The sequence below is a fragment of the Pangasianodon hypophthalmus genome, chromosome 25, assembly GCF_027358585.1.
Source record: "Pangasianodon hypophthalmus isolate fPanHyp1 chromosome 25, fPanHyp1.pri, whole genome shotgun sequence".
NCBI lineage: Eukaryota > Metazoa > Chordata > Actinopteri > Siluriformes > Pangasiidae > Pangasianodon > Pangasianodon hypophthalmus.
In genome coordinates this window covers 11112276-11125826 of record NC_069734.1, presented here as the reverse complement: position 1 = coordinate 11125826, position 13551 = coordinate 11112276, and the positions used below count along the sequence as shown (strand labels likewise).

At 39.8% G+C, this 13551-nt stretch overlaps 1 protein-coding gene across 2 annotated transcripts in view; it reads left to right on the top strand.

The window, feature by feature from the left end:
- myo1ea (myosin IEa) overlaps positions 1 to 13551 on the top strand; it is a 54195-nt gene that overhangs the window by 38003 nt on the left and 2641 nt on the right. Inside the window, exons 18-27 of one of the 2 annotated variants that reach the window (XM_053229340.1) lie at positions 594 to 692; positions 2460 to 2604; positions 6149 to 6263; positions 6759 to 6928; positions 7636 to 7781; positions 9431 to 9577; positions 9681 to 9838; positions 11115 to 11204; positions 11929 to 12130; positions 12416 to 12445. In XM_053229340.1, the coding sequence (XP_053085315.1) occupies positions 594 to 692; positions 2460 to 2604; positions 6149 to 6263; positions 6759 to 6928; positions 7636 to 7781; positions 9431 to 9577; positions 9681 to 9838; positions 11115 to 11204; positions 11929 to 12130; positions 12416 to 12445 (1302 nt within the window). The remainder of the gene's footprint in view (positions 1 to 593; positions 693 to 2459; positions 2605 to 6148; positions 6264 to 6758; positions 6929 to 7635; positions 7782 to 9430; positions 9578 to 9680; positions 9839 to 11114; positions 11205 to 11928; positions 12131 to 12415; positions 12446 to 13551) is intronic. The other variant, XM_053229342.1, reaches the window with a different exon arrangement.

Here is a 13551-nt window from a genome sequence, read left to right as displayed (position 1 = left end):
AGCTGTGATTATGTATTCTCCTCATGCTCGCTGTTCTGTCTGGTGCTTTTGGTGTGAGCTGTACTGTTGCAGGTGCAGCTATATTGTTCAGAGCCTTCCTGTTGTGAATACAGGCTCTTGGTTGGTCATGCAGTTAGCACTGGGCCTGCTGAGTCTGTGACTAAGCCCAGTTTCAGAGAGGATGTGGAAAATACGCCGCTTCCATACAGCTTTTTGTGCACTTCAAATCAGATAGTAAATTTGTGCTTCAAATCAGTGCCCATAATAACGAGTGTGTCTTCACACCAGCTGCAGCTGCACAGCCATTCAGCAGCGGTGGTCTTGTGAAACCTTTTTCCTGTCTCTGGTCTGGCTTTCTGCACTGTGAGCTGAGAAAAATGTTTAATGCCTTTCAGAGTCAGAAAGTGGTCTGGATTTTAAGCATGCTTCACTTAAATGTTCCATTGTCTAGTCTACAAAACATTTACTAAATATAGGAGCTAATTATAAAACTATTACGTGTTAATAGTGAATAGCCAAGTGTAATTTAATGTACACACACACACGCACACACACAAGTAAGAGTTTAACAATCTCCTCTTTTCTTACCTCAGAGTGAAGCATCAGGTGGAGTATCTTGGTTTAAAGGAAAATATCAGAGTGAGACGTGCTGGCTACGCTTACAGAAGAGTCTTCCGCAAGTTCCTCAACAGGTACAAGAAAATATCTACACTAAACCCTACTGACCGGCCCGGAGCACAGCAGTACACAGATGTGCAAAGGATCAAGTGTTGTGTTTTGGCTTGAGATCAGAAAGCAGACTCATGTCTGAGAGCTATGGAAAGGGGAGAGTCTGTGAACGAAAGAGAAAGGAGAAAATGAGAACAATTTAACAATGTCTGAGGGAGTAGCAGTGGAAAGTGGAAGAAAGTTTCATGCTTAAGGCATGAAGTTCATAAATGAGAAAAAAAAACAGCTGCTTATTTTACACGTATACAAAAAAAAAACAGGTGAAAAATATTAATTTCTTCAATCACAAGATTCATGCCTGCTATTGTTCATTCACTCTCCAGCTTAGATTATATAATAGTGTTTAGATGCCACAAATAAAGCTCTGAGAGCCTGTGGCTACTGTAGTTACGTTTCATACTGAGGCCATTTACGCCCATAATGCACTGCTTGTGCTATGTAATGGCAGGATTATAGTGAGGGACTGTGTGTGGAGTTTACAGAAATAAAATCAATGCAGTACAATTGTTTCTAAGCTAACACAAGCTATATATTGTTATTGTTTAGAAGTAATCCTAAATGGAATGTCTGAGAGTTTTACAACCTAAAATTTACCTAATCAAACTAAAAGTGAATAGTTAATGGATCAGTTTTTGCATTTCCTTGATTTGCTGTAATGCTTCTTATATCCAAATACTGTGATTTTGCATTCAGAATCACTTGTATAAACAGGAACAAAATGTTATAATCTATATTTTTCAGAAGTATGAAGGGTAGAGTTCCATGGAAATTTCTGATTTCAGGTTAATGTTACCCCCAAAACCTCCCCAAAGTACTTAATACTGTCTGAGGGTTTGTTAACATTACACTGAAGAAATGCTGTTCTGTTATTGTCTGCTGGAATCTTCTGGTCCCCCTGTGAGGCAGGCACATTTTCCATCCATTTTCCTGCTGCTATTTGCTTTCTCCAGACATGCACACCCCAAACACACACACACACACACACACGCACACCCTCACGTGCATGTATGTACACTCACACACAAACAGACAACGTTCTCTTTTTATTGGCTCTATTACCCTCTGCTCTGGGTGGACAGCTATAGGCACCAGAGGCATTTATATACACAGGCCTGAAAGGCTGATTTGTATTCAGCCTGTTAGCCTTGTCATGGCAAAAGTCGTCTTTGAATTCCACTGCTGGACCCTGCAGTTAAAATGCCATCCTGAGAAAAGCCATATTCATATACATACAGTGTATAATTGGATAATGGCACGATTTTTCTTGTTTGGTGCCCCATTCCAGCACATTTAAAATGAAACAATGATTCTGTGTTTAAAATGCACAATGTCAGCTTTAATTCAAATGTATTTACGTATTAACATGGTGAGCCACACAGCGCTTTTCATACTCAGTGACCATATTTCATCATTTCATCATATTTTGCCTGAAGTATATGAGCCTCAGACATTACTGCATGCTGACTATCTTTTCAGGTGATACTGACAATAATAAGCTTTAAGAGTTCAACCAATATGGATGTAACTACCTCAGTGTCATTGCTTTATTTTAAATTGCAAAAAATGTCACTTTTCAATTACAGGCTGTGCTCTGTTTTGCACATTAATCATAAGGCTGGTCAGCAAAGACTGTTATTAAATCCTAGACTTGCAACTTTACCAGTCATGTTGGCTCTGTGGTTTCGTGTTCCCCAGCAAACACTTTTCCCCTCTCCTTCCTCTATTTTTAGGTACGCTATCTTGACAAAGGAGTCGTGGCCGACGTGGCGTGGAGATGAGAAGCAGGGAGTGTTGCATCTCCTGCGTTCTGTCAACATGGACCAGGACCAATACCAGCTTGGACGCACCAAGCTCTTTATCAAAGCACCTGAATCAGTACGTGTCCCGGTTTGGTCTACTCCCAGAAAACAAAAAAAGCTAACTCTCTTTTACAGTTAGGATCAATATGTCCTACAAATGCTTGTCTACTTACTCAAAATGTAATTGATCAGCCAAGACATGTCTTATGTTTTAATTTTATGTCTGTAGCTTTGTGAGCTATGAGAATCACATACTTCCCTAAAATTGTGTCAGGTAGTTCAGTATCTCAAATAATGTGCTTATGTGGTTTCTGACATATGATATAATGCTATGTATAAAAAAAAAACAATAGTAGCCAGAATCACTTTCTTCCTGACAGATTGGCGTCAATCTGCACTAGCATCAGACATGGGTAGGAGGTTTAAAGTTCATTCATTCATCTATAGTAACTGCTTTATGCTTGTCAGGCTCCCGCTGGATCTGGGGTCTATCCAAGGAACACTAGGTGTGAGTCGGGAATACATGCACACACATTCACTCCTAGGGGCAATTTATAGTAGCCAATATACCTAAAGACATGATTTTGGGAGGAAACTGGAGAACGTGGAGGAAACTTATAGGGGCATGGCGAGAACATGCTAAACACTCCACAGAGAGTAACCTGAGCTCAGGGTCAAACAAGGACCCTGGAACTGCTGAGCCAATGATTAAAGTTTGAAAACAAAATATTTGCTGGAAATTATTAAGATGATAATACAATTCTGGTTTAATTTGTTACTTTTTGAAATTGGATTTGTTCTGGTGTTTATCCACAAATGGTATGACAGAGCAAAATGTTCACTGAGATGTGTGGATAATAATTTAGGCATGTGATTTGCATGATGCTAAGCTGTAGACTACAATCTTCTCTTACTTGTCAGTACGTTAACCTCATAGCTAAACATACCTGTATGTTGGCTGATCCACTACCTTTGGGGTAATTATATACATTTCATATGGTCAGCTTGTGAGTTTTGTGAGAATGAGTTTGTACAACCTTAGCTAGATTCAGTTGGATAAAGTAGCTGTGTGGAAAGACCCTTTCTCTGAGGTTTAACAGATAGAAAGCCGAAAAGCAGAGATTTTGGGAGTAAGAAGTGAGTGCTACATCAGCAGCATTGAGTCAACATCACTGAGGGAAGTTCACACAACTGTGTGTCTGTACAGAAAGACCTCTTGTTAGGACACAAGCAGGGTTTCTGTTCACAGCATGTTCTATATGAAAGCTCTGCCTGTGACTTTTCTGTGAGGTCACTGTTGACATTTGCACACACTTGTTCACAAGGACACACATACACACACATTCTCACACACCCTCTGAATCGGGCCTTGTTAATGAGCCTCATTGCATCATTGCAGGGGATTATCTAAAGGTCCGTGCATGTCCTGCTTATGTACATTCACAGTAAATGTGTGTGTTTAAATGTCAGTAGTCAGCTCATAGAAAAAGTGACAGGGAGTTCATAGAAAAAGTGTGTGTGTGTGTGTGTGTGTGTGTGTGTAATGGATGCTTACACATCTGAAATGTTAAGTGGGAGGGTCCTAGTCTTAACCACTCAGGATCTAAAAACAAAACTCCCTCTCAGATAAGGGCTGACACAGACTAATTAGTTCATGACTAGTGGTGAATTTGTCAGCTGGCAAAATTTCACCCAGATTTGTGTGTGTGTGTGTGTGCGTGCGTGCACTCCTGTGTGTGCCAGAATGAACTCTGTGATCTCTCAGAGTGCTGATGGATTACACTTTTTTGCTGTGTTTTTGTCTGAGCTGTCAGATTCTCAGACTGTAATAGCATAAAAAGGATAAAAAGCTTCTGAATTTTTTTGTGAAAAAGAAATATTTTTATTTTATGCCTGGCATGAGGGATCTCCTGAATGCTCACAGTTCAGTGTGTGTGTGTGTGTGTGTGTGTGTGTGTGTGTGTGTGTGTGTGTGTGTGTGTAGTCCAAGATGAGGCGATAATAAGAGAACAGTGTGTTTAGTCTGGAGTTGTCTTTGGGCAGGCAGAGAACAGAATGAAGCACCACTCTAGCCAAAATCTCATTCTTACCCAGGAAGGGATAGATAGGGAAAGATGGACTGATCAAAGTGTGGAGAGTTAGTGAGATGATTAGTGAGATATTGTAGCGCTGCACATAGCGTGCAAGTCTTCGTGTTGGGAGTAAATGCCAAGTGAGACACCTGGAGCTCTTTTATAAGTGAAGCCTGTCCTCAGCTCACTAATAAAGCTCCTGTATGGAGTGACCTTTCCAAAGGTTTATTATTTTCTCTGTACTGGACTTGTGGTTTTATCGAAAAAGGTTCAGAGTACACTTTAAATATTCTTCATTATGAAGCAGCGGTTCTCCATGGGTCCTGGAGACCCGTGCTCTGCAATGTGTGAACTTCTTCTTACATTTAATGGCCTAATTCATTCATGATGAGTAGCTGATCTGTTGGATCTGGTGCATCAGCAGTTGGATCTGGTGTGTCAGCAGTCAGATGTGTTTGGTGTTCAGTGTTTGTTTCTTTGTGGTGTAACACAACTAACAAGGAATGGAAAGTACTGTTCGAATGGGATAAGATTTCCATATTTATGTCTGTCAAGTAATGTTGCTGGAGGATGTCTGTGGGAATTCTGATTGATTCACATGGGATTCAAATCTCTGTATAAATCACAAAGAAGGGAGTGTCTTCATGCTGTACGCATGTTCGTCACAAAAAAATTCCATACGTACTATATACACCTCATTTTAATACAAACGGATTGTTTTGATTTTTATTATAAGCTCTTGTTCTAGAGCTTGTAGCTTCACAAGCTGAGCTTGATCATTAGCAGGTCACATGATCATAACATTTATTGTTCCTCATTTTAAACTCAGTACTTGTTTTCAGTTTGTTTTCTGTAGGAGATGATAGAGAAGAGCACTTCCTTCTTTATACTGAAGAAAAATACTCAAAACCTCTTTTCCTTTACCAACATGTCAATTCAGACAGGATACATATTAGCTGGGGTTATTTCTACTGGTCATTTTGTAGAAGGTAAAATATGGTGTAATCTTTCCAGGTGCATGTACGCACAACTATTATTGACATGATGGATTCGGAGAGGAATCAAATCTCAGAAATAAACCAGTAATAATTACATTACCCCACCTCCACAACTACAACTAATCCAGTCCCAGCAGGCCTAAAGTCTCACCCAAAACCTTTCTGTAATAATATTCCTAAAACTGTATTTAGCTGTTAAGTCATACTGACATTTGGGGAATTACAGTGTAAATATAATTCTTTGCCAAATCATTATCTCAAGTTTAAATGTAACTTACAATAATGAATGATGTGCTATAGAGTAAAATTATAACCATCCTGAATGTTTTTTTTTTTTTTTCTGACTAATTATGTCAGCTAAGAGCGTTGTTGGTTTGTATGTTTGTTGTTTTCTTGACATAGTCTTAGCTCTTATAGGGTGTGACACATAGGTTCAGGCTGGCACTGGGTTTGGCATGGCTGTATTTCCCCTGGCTATAGTTTCTAGGTGTGGCATTGGATGCAGGTGTCCACAGATGGCTAAGATAATGGCATTGCTGTTTCTCCACAGCTCTTCCTCCTGGAGGAAACTAGGGAGCGCAAGTTTGATGGCTATGCCAGGGCTATCCAGCGTGCCTGGAGGCAGTACGTCGCCCGCAAGAAATATGTGCAGATGAGAGAGGAAGGTGAGCACCGCTGGCTAACCGATCCCTGTGGGATCACATACGCATACATTCACATTCACTCTCTGGAGCACACATACAGAGCTAAAGAAGGAAATGAAAACCAACTCTAGCTTAAAAGACCAATATGTAAACTATATGTGTATTAATTGAGGTTTCAGTGGGTTTCCTCTGTTAAATTTCGAGCACAGATTTCGACCTCATGTTCCTCTTGTTGGTCAGGCTGAATGAAACAGTAACAGTACGCATAACATGCATTAGAATATGATTAGAAATTCTAACTTAATACAATCATCCTGGCTAAGAATACACTGAATCTGAGTTGACACAATGAATTATTCTATTATTAGTCACATTTTCCACAGAAAGAAATTTACGTCAACCACTCATGCATAGCCATATATGGGTAATGCAGCAATAACACCCAATACACCCCTCACACACATCATCAAAGTTGATCATTGCTGATGTAAAGGGTTTATGTATTTTTATCCTCAGCTTCTGACCTGCTGCTGAACAAGAAAGAGAGGAGGAGGCACAGCATAAACAGGAACTTTGTGGGAGATTACATCGGCATGGATGACCGGCCCGAGCTCAGGCAGTTCCTGGCCAAGAGGGAGAAGATTGACTTTGCAGACAAAGCCACTAAATATGACAGACGCTTTAAGGTGCGATATACAACATACCTACTGAAAAGTACTGAAAGACTTAAGATCAGGGGTTTCCAAAGACAGTTTAGGACTCAAGGTTACTGTCTTTCATGATCTAAGACTTTTCTCACACTGGATGACACATCTGATTTATTTCTTAAAAAAAGATTTTTACACAGTGTGTCTGCATTCCGTATTACAAATGACCAAATCTAATTTGTTTGTTCAGAGTTACTAGAGTTATTTTTGCTCGTGTGAACAAATTGATTGTTATAGTAAGGACGTAGATGTGAGCATGCTGTTTAGTGTGAGTCAGGTAAAGATTAGCCAGTTAGCTTTCTACCAACATGGAGATTTTGTCATGGATTTTGTTAAGGCCAGTGTCCAGTCGCAGTCAGAAGTCTCCTCCCATGACTTGCCCCTACATGCTGGTATTCATTTTGTTGTTCTTGTTGCAAATTTCTGATGTCAGGACAGCAAAATACACCAAAAGAAGGGGGAAAAAACATAAACTGAGTTGAACTGAGTAGTATGTCCAGAAATCCTGTTTTGTAGCTTGAATCAGTTGGACATCAAGTCTTTATTTATTTATTTATTTATGCTGTTTAGTGTGATTTTTCTAAGATCCTTAGAAACTGGCCACACTGACTTTTTTTTTTGAGATGATCTTTTTTAAATGATCATGAATCTTAAAGTTTTTGTTGTTGTTTTCTTTCTTTTGGCAGGGCATTAAGCGAGACCTAATCCTCACACCTAAATGTGTGTATCTGATTGGGAGAGAGAAGGTGAAGCAAGGTCCTGAGAAGGGCCAAATAAAAGAGGTTCTCAAGCGTAAAATCGAGGTGGACAAGATCATGGCTGTTTCTCTTAGGTAAGACAATGAGCAGGCCTGTGTATGTGTGTGTGAGAGATATAGAAGGCCAAGCAGTTAATCATTACACACCACTGCGTCAATATTTGGAGAGTCGAGTCAACAAACCTTGAACACTAAACAGAAGTAAAGCCTAGATAAAATGCCACGGGAAGAGAAAAGTCACACCTGATACCTTATAATACGCAATATTTATTAGTGCACCAACATTAACCTCAGTACTTCCATTCTCAAATCAGAGCTTGTGATCTTCTGTACACATCGCTGCATTATTACTCTGGTTCTCCATCTGCTCAAACCCAACGTGGGGAAGTAAGACTGAACTGTATAGCCCTTGCATAACCATATGCTCTAAACTATCACATCTGAGGAACTGGAGACATCTGTGACACATTCAGAGCTTCCCTCTGTAAGCAACAGGGAGCCTCTGGGTGTAAAAACCACATGTACGTTTGTTTAGCGTGAAGTCTCAGTGACAAATGTAAAAAGAACAGCTTTGTCTAATGATGTAAGCTTGTGTAATTCTTATCAGATTAAAGTCATGTGTCACACACCTTTTCCCCAAGGACGCTGGATTAAAGTAGAAAATTCACACCACAAGTTAAACATTGCACTTCAGTGCTCCACAAGTGTTGTGTATGCAGTGCAGTGCTATAAAGTGACTAAATGGTCCTCTGTTTCTGGTGGGGGGTCTGGGAGATGTGATATGAGTGGGGGGTTGTGGGTAATGTAATCCAGCTGCTCCTTGTAAGGGAGAACAGGCCTTGTAAAAGGCTCATTAGAAAAGACTTAAGTTTATTAGGGTGAAACTGGCGATCACTGCATGCATCTCCGCCATGCTATCTCTGTTTGGCCCTAAATCGCCTGCTGTTTTGTGTGCTGTCGTATTGAGTCATTTGTAGACTGAACTGAGAACATCTGAAACATGCTCCTGTTGGCCAGTTTATCTGTACGGATCATCGTATAGAAAGTATTTGGGTTTAGATGCATGGTGCGCACAGTTATTTTGGAAAAGGAACAACAGGAATATAAATGAGGGAACAGAGTTTGAATTGAATAAATGTAATTTTTCTCATTTAAACCATAGCTAGCATTGTAGCATAGTTAACTGTAGTTCTATGTACAGGTAGGCAATATGACAAAAAATCATACCACAATACGTGGACGATATTGTCATGATACACACTATATAGGAGGATAGTTAGGTTTACTAACAGAGTGTCATCAAAACAGGGACAAAGCTTTAAAAAGACAAGCAAAATCTATAGCAAAAACTTCACCTGGTCTTATTCCAGTCTTCATCTTTCCAGTTATGGTGAAACTATTCCAACTGTAGCTTCAGATTCCTTTTCCTGGTTGATAGGAGTGGAACCTGACATTCTAGAGATAGTTGTGTATGCTGATCCCAGGAAATCAGGAATTTCTAAAATACTCAGTGATACTACTTTTTTTTTTTCTCCATTCTGATGTTTGAGGTGAATATTAACTGAAGCTCTTGACTTGTATCTGCATGATTCTATGCATTGTCCTGCTTCTACTTGATTGGCTGATAATTGGAAGAATGATCGGGTGTTTTGTATTAAAGAGGCTAGTAAGTGTATGTCTTTTCCTCTCTTATTTATCTCTCTCCTCCTCTCTCTGGTGTGCAGCACGCTCCAGGATGACTTTATGATCCTTCATGAACAGGAGTACGACAGTCTGCTGGAGTGTGTCTTTAAGACCGAGTTTATCAGCTTGCTGTCACGCAGACATGAGGAAAAAACCCAGCGGAAGCTGGCTCTCAAATTTGCCAACACGTAAGTCACAACACAGCGCATGTTCGACTAGAATGACCTGTGAGCAATTGCTTTGTCTCTGAAAGAAGAGTAGACTTGTTAAGAGTTTGGTTCTGATGTTCAGATTGGAGATGAAGTTAAAGAAGGAGAGCTGGGGGCCGTGGAGCAATGGAGGTTCTCGGCAGGTGCAGTTCATGCAGGGTCAGGGAGACGTAGCCATTCTGAAACCCTCCAACAAGGTGCTGCAGGTCAGCATTGGACCAGGCCTCCCTAAGAACTCACGTGAGTATCAGAAAACCCACACAACACTTCTTGAGAGTTCTTATTCCCACACATTTCTTGCTACAGTTTCACTGCTACAGTTCCAAGAGCAGCTGTTGTCCTAGGATAATTGGAAGCTGCTGTAACATCAACAAGGATGTTCTTACAAAGAAACAATGTGCAGTGTACAGATGTTGTAGCCTAATTAAGGCTTTTATAGTAACCAGGAAAATAATCAAATATGGGGTGGTGTGATGTGGCCCAGTGCAAAGCAAAGTTAATGTTACTGCCTGGAAGTTGATTATTTTTTCTATAACAGCATGTCCTGATGTGTTTTATTTTTCCTATCCCACAGCAATTTGCTAGTGATTAGATTTTTTATTTATTAAGTAATGAAGACTTTTTATTAGATTATAGTTACATTCAATGTTGTGGAACATTTGTAAAACTACAGTAGTTAGTTTTTGTTACAACAGCTATAAAGTGTCGGTCCCTCACTAGTCTCTTGACATTAATAAGACATTAATGCAAGGCGCTAACGTCCTCTCTCATCTGCGATAGAAGAACATTAACAGAACAGTCAAAGCAATAAACAAAGTCACAAACACATACGACATCATACAATGGAGCAGTTACGTGAGGGGTCTTTTTTGTTGGTTACAGTACAGGAGGGTGAGGGGGGGGCAAGAGATTAGAAAAAAGAAGAAAATGTGACACTGAGGCAGTCCTTGACGTCCTTGAAAGCCTACTAGACTTACATTATGTGGAGCATCCTCCATACAGGTCCCTGTGAATGAGATGTCACAATAGAAATGATGATCTGTTAGAGCGAGCACTACTGTCAGAGCTGTGCTGTTAGAGAAAATTAATCAACACTGTCCAATCAGATTCAAGCATTCATCAGCACTGGTATAAAATAAAATTTAAAAAGCAAATGTTGGAGAAGACAAATATATCAGGGCTGATTACATTTGGGGTGGAGGAGAAAATGTGTTCATTTGAATTGAATCACTACAAAGAGATTGGTAGTGTAATTCTGAGAGAGTGTTGTGATTTTAGAGACTTTTTCACAAAACACTGGGAACTCCATCTCTTCACTGGTCAGTTCTATAACCTGTAGTATTATGCAGATATTAGGTGCTTTAGGAGTGTGGAGTGGACACGTAGATAGAATGAGAGCAGGATTACTATGGTCTTGGTACCCTTTAAAACACCTGCTGGCATCTCCAGTGTTGTGTTATTGTGTTCAATAACACAATAAAGTATGCTATGTGTAACTGAGTATACTGTTTTCCAGGACCCACTAAGAAAGGCTCCGGTGTGAACCGTTCCAACACATTTAGAACACACCAGCATATCCCAACACGGACTGCTCCCGGCCCTCCGGGTAACACACACACACACACACACACACACACACACACACTCTCTCTCTCTCTCTCTCTCTCTCTCTCTCTCTCTCTCTCTCTCTCAGTGTGGAGAACTATTCATACTGCTGTTACAGTGTTCTTATAGTCAAAATCAATCAAAATCTAAACAAAATCAATTGCTTGTTAAATTATATTTGTATTACTTTTTTTTTTTTTTTTTCAATTTTACATGAAAAGATGAACAATTTCCACACTTCCAACTTCAGCAGTATTAAGAGACTGAGTAATGAAACTTTGACATTGTTGTGACTGAATAACTATGACTGAATCACTTCAAACTGTGAAAATGAACACTGTACTGTTACATATTGAACTCCTTGGTAGTCCAAAAATTCATTATTACATTATTAGGACAAAATACAAACACAGAGGAGATAGAGCCTTTTCTCGAGCAGGCCCTAAACTGTGGAACGATCTCCCTCTTTTTATTCGATCTATTAAATCTTTACCTATGTTTAAATGTATGTTAAAACAACATCTTTTAAATACAAATGGGAAGCTCATTGGATGAAGTTATTGTGTGTGTGTGTGTGTGTGTGTGTGTGTGTACAGGTGATGTTTGTGTGTCTATTATTGTATTTTTATTGTATTTCTTAGTATGTGATTTGGGCAATGCAAGTTGTATTAAATTGTGCTATATAAATAAATAAACAAACAAACAACTTTGCATTTTAATTTCAGTCGCTCATCAGAATGGTGGGCTGAAACATTCCAATTATACTGCCGGTCAGAGGAACATGCAGTCTCAGAGGCCTGCATCAGGTAATCAGTCCCGCCCTTTCCTGCCCGTCACTGCCAATCAGCTGAAGGACAGAAACAGCAGGCAGACGGCCCAGCAGCCCAACCTGGACTGCCTCAAAGTGCCTGATCAGGGAGCTGCTGGGTGAGTGTACACACTCACACACACACACTCCACTCTCACACACAGACACTTACACACATTCACACTCATACTCACACACACACACACACAAACACACAAATTTTTCACAAACACATGCTGTCTGTAGGAACATGGACATCAGTAATATGGGAAGTTTTCATTAGAAAGTTTACACACAGCACTGAACAAATGAGGAGCTTTAGATAAAGTGTTCTTTGTCAGCACATCAGCCAGACAACATGACATAGTGTGTAACACAGCTGATGTATCTCTTTGCTATAACAGAAACCAGCGGGCATCTGCAAATGGAGGAATGTGAGTCTGTGTGTGTGTGTGTGTGTGTGTGTGTGTGTGTGTGTGTGTGTGTGTGCGTGTGTGCGTGCGTGCGTGCGTGTGTGTGTGGGTGTGTGTAGTGGTGTGGTGTCATCAATGGTAGTTCTGGTTGTGGTTTCAAATCTGCTTTATTGTAGTATGAGGTTTGACAGAGATGTGCAATTCCAAATCAGCCCTAAAGCCTCCTTACCACAGAAGGTTCCTTATTATATATTTGTGGATTTACATCAAAGTACCATAAAGCTGTTAACAATACAAAAAGTGTTGACAGATGATCTGCCACCAGATGAAAAAGAAAGGAACTATGTGCTTTATTTGAATAATTATCTAATCAAATTTCCGTCTGCTCCAGTAGTAGTCCATCAGCTGATGCGTGTAGTTTGCTTCTTTAGTTTTGCACTGGAACTACAAGGTTAATCTAGCTCCAAGTAAAGGAACTCTGTCTCAGCCAAAATCTTTTCCCCAAATGCATGCCCACACACAGTAAATATACACCTCAGGCTACAAAATAAACAAAACATCACCATGTTGCTGAATTCTGTAACAGTATATGGGCAGCCATCTTGAACAAACTTTTCTTCCTTACCACAGTTTTGTGTCATTCTGCCCGCTTAGTCCTCACGTTTCCAGGTGTGAAGGTGGGATTATATTGGAAATCTGGATGTTATGCAGATAATATAGTGTAGTTCCACACTTAACTTAGTCTCTATGTACAAATGTAACTCTTCTATCTCTGCTATTTTACAAAATAGATTATTTATTTAAAAAAAAAAAAGTTTACATAGATTAACATTGTTTAGAGCAAGTATATGAACATTTGCACATGTATTTACATTAGCCTCATAGCTCCACTGCATAAGTAAAGAAGCATACCCTGGACACCAAACATGTCCTAGCTGTTGACTACATTTAGGGAACTTGGACACTTGTGTCAATTTGAACCATTCAGGATAATTCTCTCATGTCTCAGAAAGTGGATTTTACAAAGCTTAAGCTGGTTTGGAACTGAATCATGTTCTGTTCTTGGCTTTGCTGTTGTCTTGCTGAACCTCTCCTGGGTCCTCTGCACTTCACACAAACAGCTCCAC